The following is a 25,604-nucleotide window of genomic DNA, read 5'->3' as shown; positions in this document are numbered from 1 at the left end:
AGTTTAATTCTATAAATGTCAAAGACTCTTTTTATTATACCAGTTCATTGATAGCATGGGGCATTTTAGTGATCGTCTGAGCAGAAAAAGGTGTGATCCGATAAATCCCCAGATTTTAAATAACGGTTTATTATCTCAAAGATAGTGTTTTCAAACTATTCTAGAACGTAAGAATGACACGCACAATTTTTCACGGCGAATCAAATTGTGCTTCTGAAAACGCGCCAAAATGTGTAGAATTCTGGTGCAGCAGAATCGCTGTTCATGTAAACTAGACTGCTAACTAAACTTTAATATCACTTAAAATCACAGTTCTTTAGAATGGTTTTATAATTTGTAAATGAAACCATATTTGGACACGTGCAGGTGTTGTACATTTCAGAATGATGAAATGGTGAAAGAAGGGAATAAGACGAGGTTTTAAGAAAATATCGGGTGAAATACGCAACAAAATTTGATCTTGAAATAACATTACTAGGATAAATGATCTTTGCAATAGAAAATGTTATGGCTTGTATTGAAAAATTGAAAAGATATTTTCGAATAGAAATGCCCTATATATATGTTTTTATATATACAGGGTGTCCACAAAGTCTGGCTACTTAATGTAGCCAGACTTTGTGGACACCCTGTAGATTATGCAGCCAGACATTATGGGCACCCTGTAGATTATGCAGACAGACTTTGTGGACACCCTGTAGATTATGCAGCCAGACTTTATGGCCACCCTGTAGATTATGCAGACAGACTTTGTGGGCACCCTGTAGATTATGCAGCCAGACTTTGTGGACACCCTGTAGATTATGCAGCCAGATTTTATGGCCACCCTGTAGATTATGTAGCCAGACTTTATGGGCACCCGGTAGATTATGCAGCCAGACTTTATGGGCACCCTGTAGATTATGCAGCAGACTTTATGGGCACCCTGTAGATTATGCAGCCAAACTTTATGGCCACCCTGTAGATTATGCAGCCAGGCTTTGTGGCCACCCTTTAGATTATATAGCGAGACTTTATGGGCACCCTGTAGATTATGCAGCCAGACTTTCGTGTAAATAATTGAATTCATTAAAAACGTATCGCCAAAACAAAAACAAATAAATGACATCTCTCTCCCTCTCTCTCTCTCTCTCTCTCTCTCATATATATATATATATATATATATATATATATATATATGGTCTTTGCCAATGAAGCCAGAGATGGCTTCTGTTGCCGGGCTCGAATCTATCGACCAGTGTTAATCATGACACTCTGCACTGATGATTCCCGAGAGGATGAAACACTAGTGTCTGTAAGTATTTAATAATTATTATAGTAAATAATTATATATATATATATATATATATATATATATATATATATATATATATATATATATATATATATATATATACTGAAAGTGAAATAGAGAGAAAAAGATTGAGAAACAGAGATTGGGAGATAGATAAAACGATAGATACGGTTTGTATTGTTTCCTGTTGATGGACTGCGATATATATGGAAGGAGATTGGTATGGGATGTAGATCTTTTATAAATATAAACAGCAGATAAGTAGGCTTAGTCGGGATGAAATGCCGTCCGATCAGATTAGCCAGGTTTTCCTCGTATTCAACATCCCCGTACATCGTCAGAGATATATACGCATGGAGATGAGTAGATAAAATACACATGCGGATGTGTGTGTGTTTGTGTGCGTGCGTGCGTGCGTGTGTAAATTTAATTATCTGTTTAATCGTTTAATACCTTTTTAAGCTAGATTTATTGTATGTGGCGTTATTTCTGATGGGTGTTACTAGGTCGACTTGGTCATTTCTTGTTTCCATAAACAGCGCTGGTGCGAAAGGCGCCGCGATAAATATATAAAAAAAAAAAAAAAAAAAAAAAACGGGCCCGTTCGTAAGATGCATCCACTCAATTTTCGCGGTTAACGATGAAAATAATATTTCAAACGTGACATATAACCAGATGGAAAGAGCAGCTTACGAAACTGTCTATAAAAATCTAAAACTGTTATTTAAAAAAAAATGACTAAAAATGAATCACAGCTTATCAAGTCTAGAAATTATCTTAGGATAATGATTAATGTGATGGATTGACTTTTGGATAATGATGAATACCGTGCTGATTTAAAATAAAAACAGCAATTCATCCTCCATTTGCCAGAAACATCACACATAGAATGTGAGGACTAAAGGATAAAAAAGGTGAAAAGCTAAAGTTAAGAGGATGCTAAAAAAAAGCCTAGGTCTATGTTCGGCTATCTACTTGACAGTGGCATACAGTCGAACTGACTGAATGATGAAAGGCGGAACTTTCTATAGTGATTCGTAGACGAATTTGAAGCTTCTGAAAAAAACTGTAGCCTGAACAACTGACCCTTGATAAAACGACCTTTGGCCTATAGGCCTAAGGACAAAAACCTACCTTGGAGATAGGGGGGGGCTGTATCTAAAACTAGCCGTTGCTTTGTGCACAACTATGACACGAATATAGATTCAGAAGATTGCCTAAGAGAGAGAAAAACAGAGAGTGGTAGAAAGAGAGAGAGAGAGAGAGTGGAGAGAGAGAGAGAAAGAGAGAGAGTGTGTGTGTGTATGTGTGTGTGTGTGTGTGTGTGTGTAAGAGAGAGAGAGAGAGAGAGAAATGGATGGATAACTATGTATAGAAGCATAAAGTCCCTCTCACACTCTTTTCACATCTGACCATGGGCTGAAAAAGGCAATGATTTGTGTGTGTGTTTGAGAGAGAGAGAGAGAGAGAGAGAGAGAGAGAGAGAGAGAGAGAGAGGGATGAAAGAGAGGGAGGGAAAGAGAGGAAGTGTGTGTGTGAGAGAGAGAGAAAGAGAGAGGGGGAAGGTGAGAGAGAGAGAAAAAGAGAGAGAGAGAGAGAGAGAGTGTGTGTGTGTGTGTGTGTGTGTGTGTGTGTGTGTGTGTGTGTGTGTGTGTGTGTGTAAAAGAGAGAAACATAGAGACATAGAAACATAAAGTTCCTCTCATCCTCTTTTCAAATCTGACCATGGGCTTAAAGGCAGGGATTTGATTGTCATGACTACGAAGATGAAAGTCAATGGCAAAGGTGTTTTTTTTTTTTAAATGTCGCGAATGTCCTTGGTCATATCTCGTGGCATACAACAACAATAATAGTAATAAAAAGAGATGTTCTCCATTTGCAATAAGATAAAGCCTAACGACATGAATACTTAAATATCCAGAGAAGAGGAGTACGAACAGAACACCGCTTTTCATATGGGATCAACACACGTTAACGCACACAGAAAAAAAAAACTTCATATAGGTTATCAGAGAAATTATTATATTCATCAAAGGTAGGTTTATATATGTATAAAATCTTTTCCCTGTGACGGGCACTAAGGTATGGTATGCTTTCTATGGGGGAATCTGTGGGCAAATGCAATAAAATGGCGAGACCCCACAGACAAGTTCCCATAAGTTTGCGTATTCTTTTAAACAAACATGTTAATTAACTCCCTATTAGTTTTTTCGGTTTTCTGATGGGATGATCATCTTTAGTTAACTATTACGTGTAATTATATTCATGCAGATATTCTACATGATTTATACTTGCGTGATAATTTTGGATATAATGCCCAACCATAAGTTGGGTTGCGTTGTATGTTAATCAAAATGTTGAAATGGAATGTTTATATAGGATATAAATCCAGAATTTTGTTGCAGGGATCTTCCAGCGCAGAGAGAGAATATTGTCTCAAAGTTCAACGTAAATCACCCAAATTTATGTAAATCAGAGCCGTAAATATTTAGATAGACAAAATCCTATCAGACGGCCTAAAATATTAAACACCCAAATTTAGGTGTGAAAATAAGTAAATCGCAAAGCGATATAAAACATAAACTAAAAACAAACTATACTCGGATAGAAACAGAATAAACGATGGCGGATATAGGGATCCTAAGATGGGAGCAGGGTGTGGGTGGGTAGAAAGCGAGAAGTAGATAGAGAAAAGAAGAAATAAAGTTTAAGGTTAATTGCAGAGGGGGAGATGGGTGTAAGTCTTTTACTAACGGGGAGTTGGCTATTTTGGCTTTATTTAGAAACTACAAAAGTAAGTCGTTTCAGTCGAAGAGGTTTTAATTGTGGAGGAATGCTCGTATGTGGCGGCGAGGTTTAGGCTCTTGTTTATATATATAAACAAATGCGAATATTAAAAAAGCCAGTAGGATTATTGGGTATAATTAGGATTGGGGGGGGGGGAGAAATGACATTTAAATTTGAATGCTAGGATGTTTTAATTAACTGTCCTTATTAAAGTCATTTAAAATTCAAAAAGGCTTAAATAGGAGAGAAATGGTAAAAATGCGGCGAGGTGACTAGTTAAATTATAAAACGGGCGGAGAGCAATCCGTGTACTGTTCGTTGTAACAGACACACTTAATTCTGAAACAAGTTAAGACATGTCTGCCTTCTGAACCCATGGGAATACCTAATCGTCACTTATCGAAAACGTCACATATTGGACAAAGCAATGATTTAAACAAACGCTTGTTATTGTCAATGCCGTATTAATTGATCACCGGGTATACAATAGACGTTGTAGTAAGTTCCTAGTGATTTAGAAACTCGTATTTATTAATCTCTAAGTCCGAAGATTCAAACCTAAAAATAATAATATTTGGATTCGTTTGGCATTTTTTCTCCAACGCTTCCACTTATGGTCGACCATTAATTCTGGAAAACAATTATTGTGAGTTTCTAACCAGTCAGGAAACTGACAAACACCAAAATAATATAAACTTTTTGGAAGGATAAGAATGTGCAAGAGATTTTTTTAAATGTATGAACAATCCATGCAAACATAAAATAAAATACCTACTAATTTATATATATATATATATATATATATATATATATATATATATATATATATTAAAATGTTTGGTTGACGTCCAGGTAACCTACATCTAAAATTTCAAATGTTTAGACCCAAAATTGGCTGAATAGTTTGGTAAAGACCGCAAATGTCAAATCTTTTGAACTTTGACCTCTTGGCAGCCAAATTTTCGTCCAAAAACCCATTAAAAAGCTTGCCCTATATTTAAATACACTTGATGTAAAATGTCAAATGTTTAGACCAAGAATTAGCTGAGTAATTTGGTAGAGACCGCAGAGGTAAGAATCTTTTTTAAAATTTGACCCAAATTTTGACCCCATAACATTTATTGTTTTGGGCTCAAATCAAATTAAAAATTGGATCCATCTCCAAGTAACCTACATCTAAAGTTTCAAGTGTTTTGACCGAAAATTGGCGGAGGAGTTTGGCAGAGTTTTCAAAGGTCAAATTGTTGAACTTTGACCCTTTACAGACAAATTTCTGGCTGAAAACCGATTAAAAAGATTTTCTCAAATCTCAATACCCCTTATGTCAAATCTCGAGTCTGTAGACTGAAAATTGACAGAGTAGTTTGGTAGGGAAATATACGTAACGTTAAATTCTTAAAAAAAAGAAAAAAATCCGGAAAGAAATACAAACATGTGCATGCGAATATTGTATTTTTTTCGAAACTATTAATTTCTTGTAAGTAAAAAAAAAAATACTCGAGCTGATATTGAAACCAAAAACTCATGTGAGTGAGTCACGTACAATAACCATTAGACCAGCTTGACACGTTCTTTTAAACGTGCTTTCAAACCTGCTTATTTTTAACATAAGGAATATGCAATGTGAACGATTCATGCATGCGCATTCGTGAAACTGTTAGCAAATATATAAAAATCCGATGGTCACCAGATATCAATTTTTAAAAATTTTTACCCCTTAGCAGCCCCTTTTCCAAATGAAAACTGATTAAAAAGTTTTCCACATGTCTGAATACTATGTATACCAAATTTCAAGAATGCAGATCAAAAATTCGTTGAGTATATAGGTTGAGACGTGGAATCACTCAAACATACATTCTCACTTTTATAGATACAGTAAAGGCCTGGGATATGGTGGCCCTAGGATATGGGGTTTTTTCAGGTTACGATTTGGCATGCGATGTTTTTCCAGCCTTCGGTTACGGTATTTGCCCGGTCTTACGGTGTTATATATAATGTTATTTGATTATATACATGTGTATTATATACTGTCCTGTATTTTGTTACTAATTTTTTAATGTCGTATATCGGGGTTCAACTGTATATATATTTAAAAGGTTTGCGAGAGCGCATAGAAGGTGCACAGGTGTCGATTTAAAAATTCGGTAAATTTTTAGATTAGGTCCACCTCCACAATTTTCTTTTAAATGACGATTAACTAGGTTTTCGGCTATGCTGAATACGGAAATGGCATTGAAATTTTGCAGAAATAAGTAGTTATCGAGATATAAAAAGTTGTATTATGCATTGTATTCTTTGGTGGCCATCTTTGTTACGCGCATGCGCGCGCCATAAACAAATCTACGCGCGTAACAAAGATGGCCGCCAAAGAATACAATGCATAAAACAACTTTTTATATATTGATAACTTAAGGTGTTGAGTTCAATCCTGAACGAAAGCAGTGAAAAAGTAACATTGAAAACAGAGAATCAGCAACTATGTCCTAAAGCCTAGCTGGAGTCCGAACACGGTACCCCCGTAATAATAATAAAGGGTTGGGTTCGAGACTCCTAACAAACGGTTCCCCAGTTAGATACAAAACACCTGACGAAGGCCGGAGGGCAAAACGGCCGAAACGTTGTGACAATCCAAGATAAGGAAGACAGTCCGACAATCTCAATCAACGGCGAAAGCGGTATTATGATGAAAGAAGATCCCAGCTAAGAGAAACTTTTGTTTAGTTCTAGAGTGACAAGGATGACCAACGACCCCCATTTCCCCTCTTTTGAGTTGGCCTTGTGCCTAAGTCCTTTGTTCATGTTTTTTTTGCCTGCATAAAAGATTTAATATCTCAAAGTGTAATATCTGTTCTGATGCTACACTTCAATTTTTTGTTCTCAGTTAGTGGAGGAGAAATTCTTCACGACTGAGGCATTTTTTTTATTTTTGTTTCCTTTCTCCACATTAAAAAAAAACACCTTGGTGTTTAAGTATGCCCTCGAGGGGAGGCAAAGTAAATAGAAACTCATCACAGTCCTCATGCAAAAAACGATCCCCAAAAATAGCATCCACTTTCGTTCCATGTGGCGTCATGCGTTATTTGAAGTGAAAAATAGAAAAAGAAAGAAAAAAGTAAGACATCTTTGTTTATTTAAAATATTTGAAACGGTTGTGATGGGACACGTCCACTTTTCAAAGAACCTTCTAAATAAATTAAAAGCTAAAACTTTGAAAGAAAACTTCGTACATAAAAGGTTCAATATCTTCTATAGGTTAGTCGAGTTCGTCGCTGATATTTACATTGAGGAAACACATTCCTTGTAGCAGCACTAAATTATAAGTATTCAGATGAAGTGAATCGTTCCTTAGAGTGCATCCCTGATCTCCAGCACACTTTCCACCTCCACCTCCACCTCCTACACACCGGCGCGAATGTATTCATATTCAGTAGTGTATTTCTGTTAAGACATACCGAGAGCGGAACGTTTGGAAGAATAAATATATAGAAGAAGGATGCTGGGGTTTGTGAGCAGCTTGTAAAGATAACAGTCAAATTGAGTATGGCGGGGAGAGGTAGAGGGGGAGGAGGAGGAAATAAAATGGGGACAGGTGAGAATAGGGTGTCAGAGTTTGGTTGGTTTAGGGCATCGGGTTTGATAAGGTGAAGGGCAATTGAATTGGCTTTCGAGGTGAGAAATAGGGCTTGGCTATGAAAAGGGGAAATGATTAGCGAATGGAAATGAACGAAGAGGAGGGAGTGATTCAGAAAGGGGATAATTTAGGAGAAGGAGGAGAAGAAAATATTAAATGAAAACGGAAGGGTTGTAGAGGAGGAATATAATGATAAGTAGAAATAAAAGATGAGCGGAACAAGAGAATAATGGCAAGACGAAGAATAGTAAATACAGGCTGTCCAAAAAGTCACTGAAGGGTTTTGAACTTAAATAGATTCTTTATTTTTGATGATATCTTTCTGAAATTTTAACGAAGTTTGACTAAGACATTGGGAAATATTTTTATTTATGGAAAATAATGTCTTTTAAATGTTGCCCATTTTCAGCTTTGCATATTTGTGCTCTTTCCAAAACATTATTCATGACAGATTGCAGAATCTCTGGATTGCGATTTAACTCCCTTATTTCGTTCCTGAAAATTCAGAAATCTGATCATTTTGAAATTTTCAGAGATCTGAACATCTTTGAAAATTTTAGGATATCTGAACATTTTTAGAAAATATCAGAAATGTGAACATTTCATAAAATCACAGGATATCAAAATATTTTAGAATATTTTAGAAATCGTATCATTTTTGAAAATTTCAGAAATCTGAACATTTTACAAAATTTCAGGATATCAAAATATTTTATAACATTTCAGATATCGTACCATTTTAGAATATTTACAAAATCTGAGCATTTTAGACAATTTCAGGATATCTAAATATTTTGGAAAATTTCATAAATCTGAATGTCTTAGAATTTTTTTTTTTTTACTCATGTTCACCCCTTACAAAACATATCGACACTTGGACGTAAGGGGTTACTATTTGGGGCCATGTCTAGGAAAGATTAATAAAATATTTGTTTATGTTACATTTAAACTTCTGCACATCAATACAGCCAGGGAAGCAGGCAGCAGGAAGGGAATTCCAAAGTCTAGCTGTTTGAGGGAAGAAACTATTAGAATAGAAAGCTTTCTAGCATTTAGGGACAACAACCGTGAAGGAGTGAGATTGATAAGCGGGTCTGTCGGGGATATGTACGTTGAGGGGGTACAAGTGAAACAAGTTCATCAGAACACATTCCATTAAAATATTTGTAAAACAAACACAGTGATGCAACATTGCGGCGATGAGACAGGGGCTGGAACTTAGTTGATCAAGTGGGACCGATTAGATTGACAACTCATTTTTGGACTTTATCTAAGAGGAAAAGACTAGTGGTAGATGCACCAGCCCAGATGTGGTAACAATACTGCATGCATGGGCGAATGGTGGCCTTGTAAAGGTACAAGATACTCTCAGGCGTGAGTAGTCTTCTAGCTCGATAGAGTGAATCCACCTTCTTTGCAGCAGCTTTTGCAATGTCATCTTTGTGTTTGTTCCAGTCCATATTGCCCGCAAATTTAAGACCGAGGAGTTTGAAGGTAGAGTTCTCAGCTAGGGTGCTATTTGTCATGGTTGAAGAGGCGTCTTGTGTTAATTGTTAAAGGAGTGCAGCTTAGTTTTACTAGCATTAAATGTTACCATCCATTCGCGGCTCCATTCCACTATTAAAGAGTCTCCTTGGATCTACACTTGATTGAGATCGTTTTTGTAGTTTCACACTGCTCCTCGCCTACAATTATCCTTGTTGATTATTGTTGCACTCGGGATAATAACTGCTTGGCTGGGGTTTCTTTTGTCTCCCTTTTTCTTACATTTGCAGGCATATATCTTAGCACCACTTATTTAAAGCTGTTTCATATTCTGCGCACATACTTAAACCGCTTCAATATTATTAGATATGTGAGTTTAAGTTCATTATTATTAGATATGTGAGTTTATGTTCATTATTATTAGATATGTGAGTTTATGTTCAATATTATCAGATATGTGAGTTTAGGTTCAATATTACTAGATATGTGAGTTTAGGTTCAATATTATTAGATATGTGAGTTTAGGTTCAATATTATTAGATATGCGAGTTAAGGTTCAATATTATTAGATATGCGAGTTTAGGTTCAATATTATTAGATATGTGAGTTTAGGATCAATATTATTAGATATGGGAGTTTATGTTCATTATTATTAGATATGTGAGTTTATGTTCATTATTATTAGATATGTGAGTTTAGGTTCAATATTACTAGATATGTGAGTTTAAGATCAATATTATTAGATATGCGAGTTTAGGTTCAATATTATTAGATATGTGAGTTTAGGTTCAATATTATTAGATATGCGAGTTAAGGTTCATTATTATTAGATATGCGAGTTTAGGTTCAATATTATTAGATATGTGAGTTTAAGATCAATATTATTAGATATGCGAGTTTAGGTTCAATATTATTAGATATGCGAGTTTAGGTTCAATATTATTAGATATGTGAGTTTAAGATCAATATTATTAGATATGCGAGTTTAGGTTCATTATTATTAGATATGCGAGTTAAGGTTCAATATTATTAGATATGTGAGTTTAAGATCAATATTATTAGATATGCGAGTTAAGGTTCATTATTATTAGATATGCGAGTTTAGGTTCAATATTATTAGATATGCGAGTTTAGGTTCAATATTATTAGATATGTGAGTTTAAGATCAATATTATTAGATATGCGAGTTTAGGTTCATTATTATTAGATATGCGAGTTAAGGTTCAATATTATTAGATATGTGAGTTTAGGTTCAATATTATTAGATATGTGAGTTTAAGATCAATATTATTAGATATGCGAGTTTAGGTTCATTATTACTAGATATGTGAGTTTAGGTTCAATATTATTAGATATGTGGGTTTAGGTTCAATATTATTAGATATGCGAGTTTAGGTTCAATATTATTAGATATGTGAGTTTAGGTTCAATATTATTAGATATGCGGGTTTAGGTTCAATATTATTAGATATACGAGTTTAGGTTCAATATTATTAGATATGCGAGTTTAGGTTCAATATTATTAGATATGCGAGTTTAGGTTCAATATTATTAGATATGCGAGTTTAGGTTCAATATTATTAGATACGCGAGTTTAGGTTCAATATTATTAGATATGCCAGTTTGGGTTCAATATTATTAGATATGCGAGTTTAGATTCAATATTATTAGATATGCGAGTTTAGATTCAATATTATTAGATATGCGAGTTTAGGTTCAATATTATTAGATATGCGAGTTTAGATTCAATATTATTAGATATGCGAGTTTAGATTCAATATTATTAAATATGCGAGTTTAGGTTCATTATTACTAGATATGCGAGTTTAGATTCAATATTATTAGATATGCGAGTTTAGATTCAATATTATTAGATATGCGAGTTTAGATTCAATATTATTAGATATGCGAGTTTAAGATCAATATTATTAGATATGCGAGTTTAGATTCAATATTATTAGATATGCGGGTTTAGGTTCAATATTATTAGATATGCGGGTTTAGGTTCAATATTATTAGATATGCGGGTTTAGATTCAATATTATTAGATATGCGAGTTTAGATTCAATATTATTAGATATGCGGGTTTAGGTTCAATATTATTAGATATGCGGGTTTAGGTTCAATATTATTAGATATGCGGGTTTAGGTTCAATATTATTAGATATGCGGGTTTAGATTCAATATTATTAGATATGCGAGTGAAGATATTTGCTTCATTTTATTCTCATAAAATGCGTTTAGAGACTATTTCTTTGTTCAGGCGCCATGCATAACAAAACTGAAACAATTAGTAAAAGTAGACCATGAAGAGGGATGCTGGTAGTATTAATTGTTAAGCTTTTTTTTTTTAATTCGGATCTTTTTGCTAGTAAAGTTCAGATTTATTTTGGTAATCTTCAATTAACTGTTAAATAATTATAATAATACTGATGAAGCGCTGGCAATTAAAGTTAATTGTGTAAGCATGATTTATTAAAGAACACCTCGTTATTATCCTTTAAATACAAAAATAGATCGTTTGCAGACATTCCGCTGTATTGTTTATGCTGAAATCATGGCGCTATTTAAAGACCAGCCATTTAACTTCCACGAATCACGGGATTTACCTCACGTAAATCAAATCAACATGGATGCATATTCTTCTGATCTGCTCATTTGATCTACGCATTTAACAATTACAATGGAATTCCAGACGTAAGCATGACAGACCGAGGAATAAACTTGCGGACAAAGATGAATACAGAAATGTATTTAAATATAAGTGTGCAACCGACAGAAATGCTATTTTATATTTAAGCGTGACAGATCGTCCAACAGATAAAGAGATGCGTGGACGTATCTAAATACTTCGTTATAGTCAGGAGTGTCTTCTCTTTTTGACTGCTTTTTATTTTGCTGGATAATTAGACATGTTAAGCGGACGAGAAAGCCATTCTTAACACGGTGAAGGGGGATATTTCACGTTATCTTAGAGTAAGATAATCGTCAGTTAAAGGGACCATATCTTGCTTGTTAAAGTTGCCCCCCTCCGCAGAGAAGGAACCGGAAGTCAAATGAAATAGATAATCATAGCTATAATAAGAATAACACTCATACGACTATAAAAATGGCATTCAGTGAATTGTTAATAAAATTCATATTTCTTTTTATAACCACCCCATAACGGTCACAAATAAACGTCAGTTTACGACAGATTTGTTCCATAAGTTATATTAGGTTAATGACGTTCAACTTATATATATAAAAAAAAGGACATTATTTTTGCACCAACATAATAGTTATAAACGCCTAACACCATTTGTTTTGTTATCGTTCAATGATATTCTCTAAACATGCACTTCCGAGTTGACCATTAATGAACATTACCTAGCGATTGTATAAAAGAAAGTACGAGTCCGCTTCAATAAAATATCACACTTAAAATCGTCAGTGAAATTTATAATGCTTCCTATGGATCAAACATTTCTACTACAAATCAAGTTCAGTCTCAACTGGGTAATCATTGTTACTGATTGAATATCGTCGAGAAATTCACATTTTAGTCTTACTGGAAGTTTAAATCAATAAATATTTATTATTTTACAAGCAGTGGAAGAAGATATCTCACTGCTGATGCAATTCTCTGTCTATATAAAATCCAAGTACGTCCAAGGATGGAATACTGCTGCCACATCTGGGCAGGAGCTGCTAAAAACAGACTATACTGCCTTGACTGAGTACAAAATAGACTTCGTGTCTTAGTGGGGGATGCCCTTTTCTCTTCCCTGCAACCTCTCTCCCACAGAAGAGACGCTGCGAGCCTGTCTTTATTTTGTCGTTATTTCCATGGCAAGTGCTCGTCTGAGCTCCAATCTCTGGTCCCCCTCGACAATCTTTCACGAAAAATACCCGTCTAGCTGGAACCACTCTCAATAATTTCCCCCACTCATTATCTGGACCTAAATTAAAACGTAGATTCCATGAACAAAGCTTCTTTTTTAGAAGCGCACGTCTGTGGAACTCTTTTCCCTTTGCCTGTTTCCTTTTGGATGTCTTCAAGTCCAACATAAACAAATTCCTGATAAATCGCCCCCCTTATTATTATTATTATTATTATTATTATGTAAGTATTCCAATAATAAAATAATAGTCTGGGAATTGTTTAGATAGACATTATCTTGGAGACAAACCCAAATATATAAACCTTAGGGGTCAGATTCAAGTTAGTGTTACGCTCATTCGGGATTAAACTTTCTACTGATGAGACGACCATCCGAGTGTCTCTACATATCATTGAACATTCATGATTACAATTTGGTGGACAAATCAAACATAGAAGTATATTTTAGTAAATTGGGTTGCAGAAACGACTGAGAATTTTATCATCAATTCCATGGATGGCATTTTGTGGAGTTCACTTTACATGTTGTCAATAGCAAAAAAAAAAAAAAAAGAAGTTACTTGATTAGAATATAGTAAAAACAAAATATAGAAAATTATGAATGTTAGTTTTTAATAAGAACTTATGGAAAAATAATATAATGGCTATTCTTTTAATAACAAATCTTTATCAAATATTTTACGTGTGAATTCTTTTAATGCGTGTGATATTTTGTGATATTCTTTTCCATAGTTTATTAATATTTTCTAGCCTTAAATTATTTACCTCATTCCTAGCAGGAATGAGGTGGAATGAGTTAAGATGGACGAGGGTGGGATTAATTGGTTTAGTTATTTGCAGCATATCAACCCAGTTTATGATTATGTAATGCAGATACAGAAAACATATCGTAAATGATTCGTTCAATACAAATTTCTATTTATCTTAGATGATTGCTGGTACTATCTTTCACAATTGCTTTGCACGTCAAATGCATGAAATAGATCCGAATTAAATTTGAAATCGGCTCAGCCGATTCCATAATCAAGTTAGATATCCATTACCCAACTTCTACCAAAGAGATCGTAAAAGAAGCGGGTTTGTTTTACTATACACATAGATTCAAAAAAGTTATTCAAAAAACAATTGTATGACAAATAAACGTTATCAAAGGCAAAATAAGTTACTTTCCTACCTAACTAGATGAGATTTTCGAGTTTTTATTTAATTTAAAATGTTCATTCGGTTCGGAAGAAATTACTTTGTGAGTTTCTAACACCATTTTGTTTTATTTCTTATTTTGAAGTGAATATTGAGTCTTCAAAGATATTGCAGCCATCTTTTCTTGTTCGCTGGCAGCCTTCAACATTAATCGTTTTTCGAACCGAATAAACACTTTATATTGAGTAAAAACTTTTAAAATATTATACAGTTTGTTATGGAAAGTAACTTATCTTACCTTTGATAACATTTCTTTGTCATAAATTTGTTTTTTAACAACTTTTTCGAATCTATGCGTATAGTAAAACAAACCCAGAACCTGTTTCTTTTCCATATTTTATTAATATTTTCTAGCCTTAAATTATTTACCTCATTCCCAGAAGATTGGATACAAGGTCGAGTGTGGGTTTAATAAAAGTGTTTCCGTGAAACGAACTGGAATTGAACTTAGTACAGACAAGTTTTTAGTGCACGTCGTTAAACAGTCACCTTAATGACATTCGACTAATATCATAGGGAAGAGGGAGTATAAGTTTGGTGGTTATCGCAGGCCCAACATTCGTAAACATGCAACATTAGAGTTTCTGAAATGTTTGAAGTTTGAATACGTTTTAATATATTAGTTTGTTTGGATCGGTTTCGTCATATATATGCTTTTGAGAGGGGTTTTTTTAACACCAAAGAACAATGCCTCCTTATATAATTAAAAACTTGCTTCGTTTCTTGTTTAAACGGTAACATTGAAACACCAATGTCAATTTTCACAATAGAGGAACGGAGTTTCTAATTTATTCTCATCTTCTTTTGTTTGGTTTACAAATTTGCATATCGATTAGCAAAAGGACATCTAATTAATTAGATATTATTTTCACATTGTTAACAGTTTTGCTGATTATTTTAATTTTGATATAATACATACTTCTATTTACGAATATGTTGATATCAAACATAAATGCTGAGTATATTTAAAGTAAAACAACGTATGTGGTGCTTTACCATCTAAACTGACTGTATTTTTATAAAAATTGCAATCCGGTTATGAAATTATAAATTAAAAACAAAGCCTCTTAAAACCACAGACACACCGAAGTCAGACAAAAAAAGTTTGTGTTCACTCCTTCTAAATAATAATAATAATAATAATAATAATAATAATAATAATAATAATAATAATAATAATAATAATAATAAAAAGCTTGGATCAGGATTATGTTGCTAATCTCAATTCTCACCTTGCAACGCCGGGATACGGGTCCAGCTAGCTATAACTAACCCATTATATACGCTTAATTCACGTGGACAATTAAATTTGCTATGTCGTTCTACATGCTTTTCTGTTATATGGTGTTCAATAATTCATTCAGGAAACAAAAATAGATATCTTTTAAATAAGATTTTTTTTTTGTTTTATTTTACGATACTGCACTTTTTCCCCCCAATAAATATCCGATTATTAATCAAATATATATTTATCAAAGTTGAGAAATTCGTACATATACAGACACGCAGACAGCTGTCACACAATTTTATTAACCTAGAAACTAAACAGATTCAGTTTGTGGTTAGAATACGTTCGAACAGTTTTCCTTATTAATAGAATTTGTCAGAATTTTAACCACGGAATATAATTTTGACAACATAAATACGATGTCAACACGATACTTGACTTTTCATCACATGAACATGTGGACAGTGAATATAAGCAAATAAACAATAACAAACAGGAAAATAAATCTGGCGATTATTTTCTGTTCATTATTATGCAGAATATTTTCACAATAAAAAAAAATATTAATATATGTTAAGATTGTAGTATATCGAATCAACGTCAACGTAACATTGGCTATTAAAATAAAAACGGATAAAAACAAACAAAAAAAACAAACAAAAAAAAACGAAATGTCAGAGCGTGCTAACATTCACAGCCGGCGCTATTTACCTTTTAAATCTCTATTAACGGATGTGGTAGGGGTGGTTAGTTTCAAGCTAGAATCGTTCCTATAAGGAATAGCTTCAGCAGCATTCTGGAGGCAACCTTAGTTATATTTCTCGATTCAATTATTTTAAATGTTATTGAACAGCGTATATAGTGTCACTTTTTGGAGTAAAAGGGTTTGTTTTAATATACATATAGGTTGTCAAAATAAATATATAACAAATAAATGTATTCAAAAGCAGTATGAGTAACTTTGATAAGTTTTTAGTGTTTTTATTTAATTTAAAATGTGCATTCGGTTCGAAAAACATAGTGTTTATCGATATATTTGAAAAAGACAAATGGCGGTGAGGTTTTTGTTGAAAACGTAAAGTTTGGGAAAATGAGTTCAAACTCCAAAATTATACAAAATACTATTAGAAAATCACTCAATATATGTTAGCCTATGTCACGGTAACATATATTGGGTGAGTTTCTAACAGTATTTTGTATAACTATTTAGTTTGATCTCATTTTCCCAAACTTAACGTTTTCAATAGAGATCTCGCCGCCATTTGTCTTTTTCAAATATATCGATAAATACTGTATGATATTCGACCTGAATAAACATGGTACATTAAATAAAAAACACTAACAACTTATCCAGTTAGGTAGAAAAGTAACTTATCTTGCCTTTGATAATATCTATTCGTTATATATTTGTTTTTTGACAACTTTTTCGAATCTACGTGTATAGTAAAACAAACCCGAGAAAAGATATGTTTTGGAAAAGTTACAACGCACGAGGGAAAAGTTAGACATAAAGATGTTTTTTTTTTTAATGTGAGGAAAACCGGCTCTCCTCAAAAGGGCACTTCGAATCGGAACAAAAACTAAAATTGTCTCAGTTTAAAGGGATTTTTTTCATTCACAACAGAAATTAGAACAGATACTGCGCCTAATCAGAAAGTCAAGCAGTAAAACGTGCCTCAATTTACTTGCTTTCCTCTCCCCCTCCCCCAAGGAAGTACTACAGGCAAGGGAGGTATATAATGTAGATAAACTCCAGCTCCCACAAAAGGGGCACTTTGGATAGGTACACAATTTTTACTACGTCGGTCTAGAAGGATTACTCCTTCACTGAGCGAGGACAAAAAAGATGAAGTGTAGTATCAGAACAGATGCAACACTCTGTGCGTCAAATTTAAATAGTCGACATTCTGCTGTTTTAATAATTGCTCTTAAATCCGAACATTTATATTTTCCTTGTAAAATATAATTTATTGAATAAATGGGGGATTTTTTTTTTTATTAAAACTGAATAAGTTTCTGGATTTTTATGATTAACAGGAATACACACGTCAGTGCGTTTACAAGGAGTAACAACCTTACAATAAGGACCATTATTAGAATCAGGAAGAACTCGCTATGATTTGAAACAGGTTCTTGTTTTGAGCACAAACTTAACGAACTTACACTCCTTTCAAAGAAATTTTTTAAGTAGATAAAATCCATGGAGAGAATGTGGTATTATGGTGATAGTATCTAGTTTAAGGCTAAAATAAAGTTTCAATAAAATGACTAGCAAAATAGTTAGATGACCCCCCAATCCCCATCCTCCCTCTCCTGGCCCAGGTGCTTAAGTGTCTTGGACCCCAAATGGGATTATGGTAGTTGATAATACCGGAGCCGGGGCCAAGCACTAAATAATTACCCCCTTCAAAGAAAACATACCCGACTTGCAGCAAAATCCCACCCCTTGAGTGTATAACCTTCTAGATGCTGGAAGATTTTCCATTATAATAGTTTGTTACCTAGAATCGCTTGTCTTTATGTCCCTGTTTCCCCGATGGTATCAGAATGCACACATTTAAAAGAAGTGTAAACAAATATCTTGCTGTCCAACTCCCCATCTACGTTTGCCACAATTAATCTGGCCGCTATCACAGTAAACCTTTAATGGGGGGGGCGAACAAAAAGAACGTTTCAGAGATGGGAATGGGGTCTTAGCGCCGGCTATGATGATATACAAAAGCATAAGAGAAAATAGTAAAGCGGAATTGAAAAATTAAAAAATAAAAAAAAAAGTGCAGAAAAGACCAGGAAGCATGCGTTACTTACTGATAGTCACACTCACAATGAGAGAGCGTGTGTAGTCTGTAATTGAACAGGTTAAAACGACGCGTAAAACTCTCAATGGTAAACGGACAATAGTCATGCTCTCGGCAGCACTTATCTGCCGATGTCTCGGAGCCCAGGTCGTCGAACGCCTCGGCCGTGTTCCCATTACCACACCACTTTGTACCCGGGTATATCAACATGCCGTTTAGCTGACGTCGGCTACGTCTCCTTACACCCGAATTACTCCCATTGTTCGCCCGATGTTTGTTAACGTATCGGGCGTCCACGGGTGGCACTGTCCGGGACGGCAAAGCCAAGCCCGAAGTTCGAGAATTAACTGATATGTGATGTCTGTTATTATGTCGATGCCGATGGTGATGGGGGTGGATGTAGGGTGGGTTAATGTCAATGCCCCCTTTGCTGGTGATTATTGATTTAATTTTGGGGATCTGTTTTGTAGAATTTTTTGACAATGCATTTTCGGTTTGTAGTGGTTTGCTTTCCGAGTGTTTAAAATCTGTACTTCTTGGTAATCCTTGGTTATCTTTGTTGGTGTCGATTGTGTACATAATGTCGTTATGGTAACGATCAGAGTTTGCTCGGTTAAATTTCGACACTCGTTTAACTCGTCTATATAATTGCCGGCAAACCCGTGTTTCGGCTTTCGGGTTAATCCGCGTATTCAGGTACAGGTCTTTTCCCCCAGAATTTATGTTTTCCACATCATTAGCGTTAAATAAAACCGCATATGGAAACGGTTGCCTTTTAACGCCCTGAGATGAGGAGCCTGACATATTATGGTCATATCTTATTTGTAAAACATATCCCGCGTTCATCCTGTATCCTCCGTATTTCTCCAATTTGGATTTTCCCGTAGAAAATATCTTTTTTTCGTTACTTTTATGATTATTGTTGTGTTTTTTCCTGTTTTTCTTATGTATGTATCCATCTTTTCTGCTATTTGCGCTCCAATCCCAGAGTTTGGACTTTTTACTTTTTTTCTTATTCCACCGATCGTGTCTCAGTATCGGATAGACGGTCGTTGACTCATCATAGCTTGTTATCTTAAACTCAGAGACAAACTCTGCGATCTTTGTCGCGTTGTCGGTAAACTCACAATCGCGAAGAACGCCCTTTTTGTACACGGAGTTAATATAGTATCGCCTGTTGGCCGTCCGGCGAAGTTCGAGCTGATAGCGCTTGTCCGACGGTACCGACAAGACGTGCAAATAGACGTGGCTGAGTGCTATCCGGACATCACGCTCGCCATAACGATTCGTACTGATGATGACGAAATCCCCTTGGTTCGATGACAGAAACGGCGGAGAAGATGACTTTGATGGGGGAAACGATGAGGGATGCGACGATGAAAGCGTCGGAGGTGAATCGAATAAATGTTGCGTTGGTAACTTTGAAAAGGTTGTGCTCTTTGAGGTGAGGGCCGGGTAGAAAGACGTCACGAAGATAAGTCCAAACAGAGCTGTACCCAGGTAGATGTAAGATCCCATGGTCAGTGCTGGTCGTCAAAATAAAATAAAAGAGAAATAGAGAAAATATAAATAAATGAATGTATATATATATATATATATATATATATATATATATATGAATAAATAAATCTATATATGTAAATACATCTATATGTCTAAAATAAATTTATTGATATATATATATATATATATATATATATATCAATAAATAAATCTATTCATCTAAATATATATACACACATGTGTGTATATATATATATATATATATATATATATATATATATATATATATATATATATATATATATATATATTATTTAAATGTTGATTATCATTTTGGGAGAAATTTGATTAGATATAAGTAAGTAAAAATAATTAGTTGGCTAAACAATGGATGTGTCCAGAGAAAATGAATTTACCTGGCGGGTTCGATACCTACTACAGATTAATAACTACGCGTGCGAAAAAGGCAGGTAGATATGTAGGTAGGCAGACTTACAGGTAGTTGTGAATCAGGTAGGTAAAAAGAAAAAGACAGAAAGTCATGTAGGTTGCGGCTAGGGAGGGAGAGAGAGAAAGAGAGCCAGAGAAAGAGAGAGAGATGGTGCACTACGTATTGAAAGCCCTCTGTATGCTGTGAGATGAAATATAGAGAAGAGACTACAATTCTGCGAGGATGAAAGAGCCTAGATAGATAGATAGATAGATAGATAGATAGATAGATAGATAGATAGTGAGGTGACCTCTGTCCGAATACAGTTTACTAGTTAGTGAGCGAATGGGGCTTGCGGTCGTCCAAACAAAAAAAAAAAAAAAGAAAAATATGGAAAAAGAAAAAAAAAATGACGAGTTCAGGATGGCAGTAACAAACTCACTCGTACAAACGTACACGAAACAACCACACCGGCCCACGGCCCTTCTCGCTCTAAAGAGAGAGCGAAAAAAAAAAATTAATAATATTAGTTGTAGGAAGAAAGTAAAAAAAATATAGAAAAATATACAAGGTAGAAAAGTAGTAGTAGTAGTAGTCGATTTAGTAGTGTGTGTGTGTGTGTGTGTGTGTGTGTGTGTGTGTGTGTGTGTGTGTGTGTGAAGGGTGATACTAGTGTCAGTAATAGTCGTAGTAGTAGCAAACGTGGAACCCTCCAATAAGAATGAATTAAAAAAAAATATAGACTAAAATAGATAAAAGTTCATCAACAAAGAAAGCCGCAACTGGTGTGCGCATTCGTTGTTTTCATCCTGTTTGGCTGATAAATAACGATACTAACGAGATGTTCAACAACTTCAACATATTAGTATACATATTTATCTATTAAAGTGTAAAAAGTACACAATCTTTTTGCAGAAGTGTACTAAATATACTAATTTACTCTCTACTTCAATAATATTATATTGTGTGCACTGCAAATCTATGAGTGTTCCCCCTCTTTGCGTGACTTACACATTATATATATATATATATATGTGTGTGTGTGTGTGTGTATATATATATATTTATATATGTGTGTGTGTGTGTGTGTGTGTGTTATTTGTTTTTGTTAGCGATACTTTTTGAATGAATTCAATTAATACTACTAAAGTGCATTTTTACCTAAATGCTAAGTGGGAATATTTTTCCCTTTGACTAATTTGGTACCCAAAATGGGGACCCGGTTCATATATATATATATATATGTATATATATATATATATATATATATATATATATATATATATATATATATATATATATATATATATATATATATGAACAAATGATTAATAAAACATGTTAAAAGACATCTTGAAAAAGAGTTAAAAACATATTTAATTTTAAAAAAGGAAGCACAAGATAAGTGGATAGTCCTTAATCCGCGGAGTTTCGAAGAAATGCTCTCCTTCTCATCAGAGGGCAGGAATTAGCAAAATGCAGGATCGGATTTTGCATATATATATATATATATATATATATATATATATATATATATATATATATATCAGAGTAGAACGTGAATGTTAAGTTTACTTTCGGCAGACACGTACCTTTTGTTTTTTATTTTTATTTTGTCCCTTAGTCTGCACATTCCACGAGCGATGTTTCTGACAAAGGGGGAAGAATCGCTGTTTTCGTATGATAATCTATTTAACTAGCACCTAACTTTGGCTAGATTTTGTCATTGAAGTAATATTTTAAGCTCTTTACATTAAGTTGCTTCGTGTCTTGTCTGGAGCGATTTCCATGTTAAAAAGAATAAAAACGCAAGAATGCGAAATGGGACAAGAAAAAAAAATCTTACTATATATATATTTCTGAAATGAAATCTACTGGGACGCATTTCGGTTTCTTGGTATACAAGTCAGCCATTTTAATCGTCTCTAAAAAGTTGAAAAAAGAAACGTATGTATTACTTTGTGTCTATCTGAAATTATAAATTTGGAAAGAGTTTGGAAGTACTTAAACGAGCGGAAATAAAGTAATTTCTCGCTTTAAATTAAAAAAACACCCAAAAAAGAGAACAATATATTCATGTATTGAAAGTTTTTAAAAGCTATTCACATTCAATGCTTTTTTATATATATAAAAATAGATTAAAACAATACCGTGATTACAGTTAGTTATAGTTTTATATCAATGTGGTTCAAGTGGCCTTTGACTAACCAAACCTTGTCGTAATAAATTAAACATTACTTCCAAAAGTATATTTAATAATTATTTCGTATAGACGAACAGTAAAAAAAAAAAAAACATAGTTTAATAGAACAAAAACCGACATAAAAAAAAAACGAAAGTAAAAAGAATCCCGGTTAACACCGGTTACAAACAGCTAGTGCTTAATACACTCATACATAAATTGTCTTTATATTTACAAACAATCGCGATCTATGGAAATGAGAGCGGATTCTCTACTATAAATTTAACCGAATATGGTGTTTTATTTACATTGACAAAGGTGCGTGAGAAGTATGCGTGCAACAGTATCACATTGTCAGTGTGTGAGTTTAGCTGCTTATACGTATCTGGGTGTCATTTTTTTTTAATCAGAAGTGGAAGTACCGTAGCGTTCAATCGGCAAATCGTTATTGAATTATTCGCTTATTAAAACGACAAAACAAGCCAGTAATCTAAAAAAAAAAAAAAATGACTTCAATTTACTGGATTCCTAATTATACAGGTAGCTAGAATAGTGAACCTTATATACAAGAAATTTTTCATAGTTTTTCCCAGTATATCTACATAGATCGTGGATTTGCTGTGTTGTTCCTGTATCTCCCCACCCTCTCTCTCTCTCTCTCTCTCTATCTCTATCTATCTCTATCTATCTACCTATATATATATATATATATATATATATATATATATATATATATATATATATATGCACACAGATATATATGTAATATTTTTTATTTTTATTCTTTCATGTGTCAGACTGAGATGCTATAAGGAGATATAATATTTTATGTATCAATATTCAGTATTTACTTCAACAGTGCTCAAGAGATGAGTAGAGCTAATTATGGAACTATATGGCACTAAAGATACAAAAAATCTTCCGTGTTTAATACACGTAAGGAATCGTAAGGCTAATGTATATATGTCTATGTGAGTATATATACATACATATATACATGTATGTGTGTCTTTATATATATATATATATATATATATATATGTATACACATACGCAGAGACTATATATATATATATATATATATATATAGTCTCTGCGTATGTGTATACATATATATATATATATATATATATATATATATATATATATATAAAGACACACATATATATATGTATGTATATATACTCACATAGACATATATATATTAGCCTTACGATTCCTTACGTGCATTAAACACGGAAGATTTTTTGTATCTTTAGTGCCATATATATATATATATATATATATATATATATATTGTATCTTTAGTGCCATATATATATACATATATATATATATATTCTCTGCGTATATATATATATATACATATATATATTATATATATATTACATTTAAAAAAATAATATATATATATATATATATATATATATATATATATATATATATATATATATAGTCTCTGCCTATGTGCTTATAAAAAAATAACAACGTGTCATTGCTGAACATATTTTCATTGCAGTCTCATAATTTATGCAATTTTCCGAAGTATTTTCTTACTTGTCCAAACGGTTTGATATATTTGAATAGAGTTATTAAAAAAAAAAATTCATCTAAATTTATGAAACGAGTCGGGAATGTATTCAAACACAAGATTGGCAGACCAACGACAGTAACGTGTTAAAATAACCTTCATTTTTTTTAATTTTTATTTTCAAGTTTACGCTGAGTAGTTTTGTTTTTTTGTTTTCTGTTTTTGTTTCCTTTGTTTCATTACCTGAATTACAATTAACTCTAATTTTATAGCAATGTAGTCCAATAAACACTTTAACGACCAAACGATATCATAATGACTTCATTTAACTTCCAAAATCCCACGTTAAAAGTGGATCATTAATGAAAATACACAAAAAAAGGGTTCGTTTACCTTTTTCTCTATTTTTCTTATTTTGCCGGATAAAATAAAATTCCAGGAAACTCCTTCAGCGTGCAGAAAAGTGTGTGTTTGTGCGTGTGTGTTTGTGCGTGTGTGTCTGTGTGTGTCTGTGTGTGAGTGTGTGTGTTTGGGAGCTTGAAACCGCGAGACAGTGGAAAAGAGAGTGCGCGTAATTTTGTGCGTTTGTCTGTCAGTGTGTGCTTGAGCACGTCTGTGTGTCGTTTGTGTGTGTGTGTGTGTGTGTGTGTAAATCTATATGTGTACGTCTGTGTGTTTGTGTGAATGCGTTGTTTTACATAATGCGCGTGTGTGTCCGTGTGCGCTTCTTCTTTTCCGTCTGAGGGTGTGTGGTAACTTTTTTTAACCCAGAAATAGGATTTTGGTTGTTTTACGTAGATTTTTCGTTATTCATACGACATCGCACGCACACACACGCACACACACACACACACATACACATACCCACCCACCCACACACGCACACACACACAAGAAGCACCCACACACGCACCGACACACTATATATATATATTTATATATATATATGTGCGTGTGTGAGTATATAATATATATATATATATATATATACTTATGGCAAGTAAACTTTACTGACACGTTTCTGCTTCATTCCCATAGGAATTAAACATGCCAATTGTTCTCTATCTCTCTCTTTCTCTCTCTCTCTCTCTCTCTCTCTCTCTCTCTCTCACTCTCTTCCTATAATGTGTGTGTGTGTGTGTGTGTGTGTGTGTGTGTGTGTGTGTGTGTGTGTGTGTGTGTATTTTATCTCACGCTCTTATCAGAGATTGACATAAGCGGTATAATTTTGCTCCCGCTGGGTATTAAAGCAGGAACGTGAAACTCTTTGTAACCATACATTTTCTTCTTTTTCTTTCTTCTGACTTTAAAAAAAAAAATCACAATAGATGATTGATGTTGGTGTAAAAAAAAAAATAACAATCAAAATAATAAAAAAAAAAACGCGAAGAAGTTTGGAAGAAAATAAGAAGCGAAGATCCCGTTTTAATCCCCTCTCTCTCTCTCACATTCTCTCTCTCTCTCTCTTTTATTTCTCGGCAAGCACTGGTTGCACGGGTTCGTTACTTGTTATTATTGTCTTCATTATTGTTGTTGTTGTTGTTGTTGTTGTTGCCTTTGGTTTGCTAGTTATCCTTCTTGTCGTGGATGGTGGATGATGGCGAGGAGAGAAATCACCCTTGCGGTATTCAAACACCATCCGTACAACACGC

The 25,604-nt window shown here is 33.8% G+C and overlaps 1 protein-coding gene across 2 annotated transcripts in view; it reads right to left on the bottom strand.

Annotated features, from left to right (window-relative positions):
• LOC145276879 (uncharacterized) overlaps positions 1-24,793 on the bottom strand; it is a 199,143-nt gene extending 174,350 nt beyond the window's left edge. Inside the window, exons 1-2 of one of the 2 annotated variants that reach the window (XM_080128311.1) lie at positions 24,346-24,793; positions 18,317-19,832 (exon numbers count right to left, since the gene is read on the bottom strand). In XM_080128311.1, coding sequence (XP_079984437.1) covers positions 18,317-19,824 — 1,508 coding nt within the window. In that variant the 5' untranslated portion in view covers positions 19,825-19,832; positions 24,346-24,793. Of the gene's footprint in view, positions 1-18,316; positions 19,833-20,225; positions 20,729-24,345 lie in introns of those variants that run through there. The other variant, XM_080128303.1, reaches the window with a different exon arrangement.
• Between the last annotated feature and the right edge of the window lie 811 nt (positions 24,794-25,604).

The sequence above is a fragment of the Euprymna scolopes genome, chromosome 1, assembly GCF_053919585.1.
Source record: "Euprymna scolopes isolate OS-2025 chromosome 1, ASM5391958v1, whole genome shotgun sequence".
Lineage (NCBI taxonomy): Eukaryota > Metazoa > Mollusca > Cephalopoda > Sepiida > Sepiolidae > Euprymna > Euprymna scolopes.
This window is presented reverse-complemented; position numbering and strand designations above follow the sequence as displayed.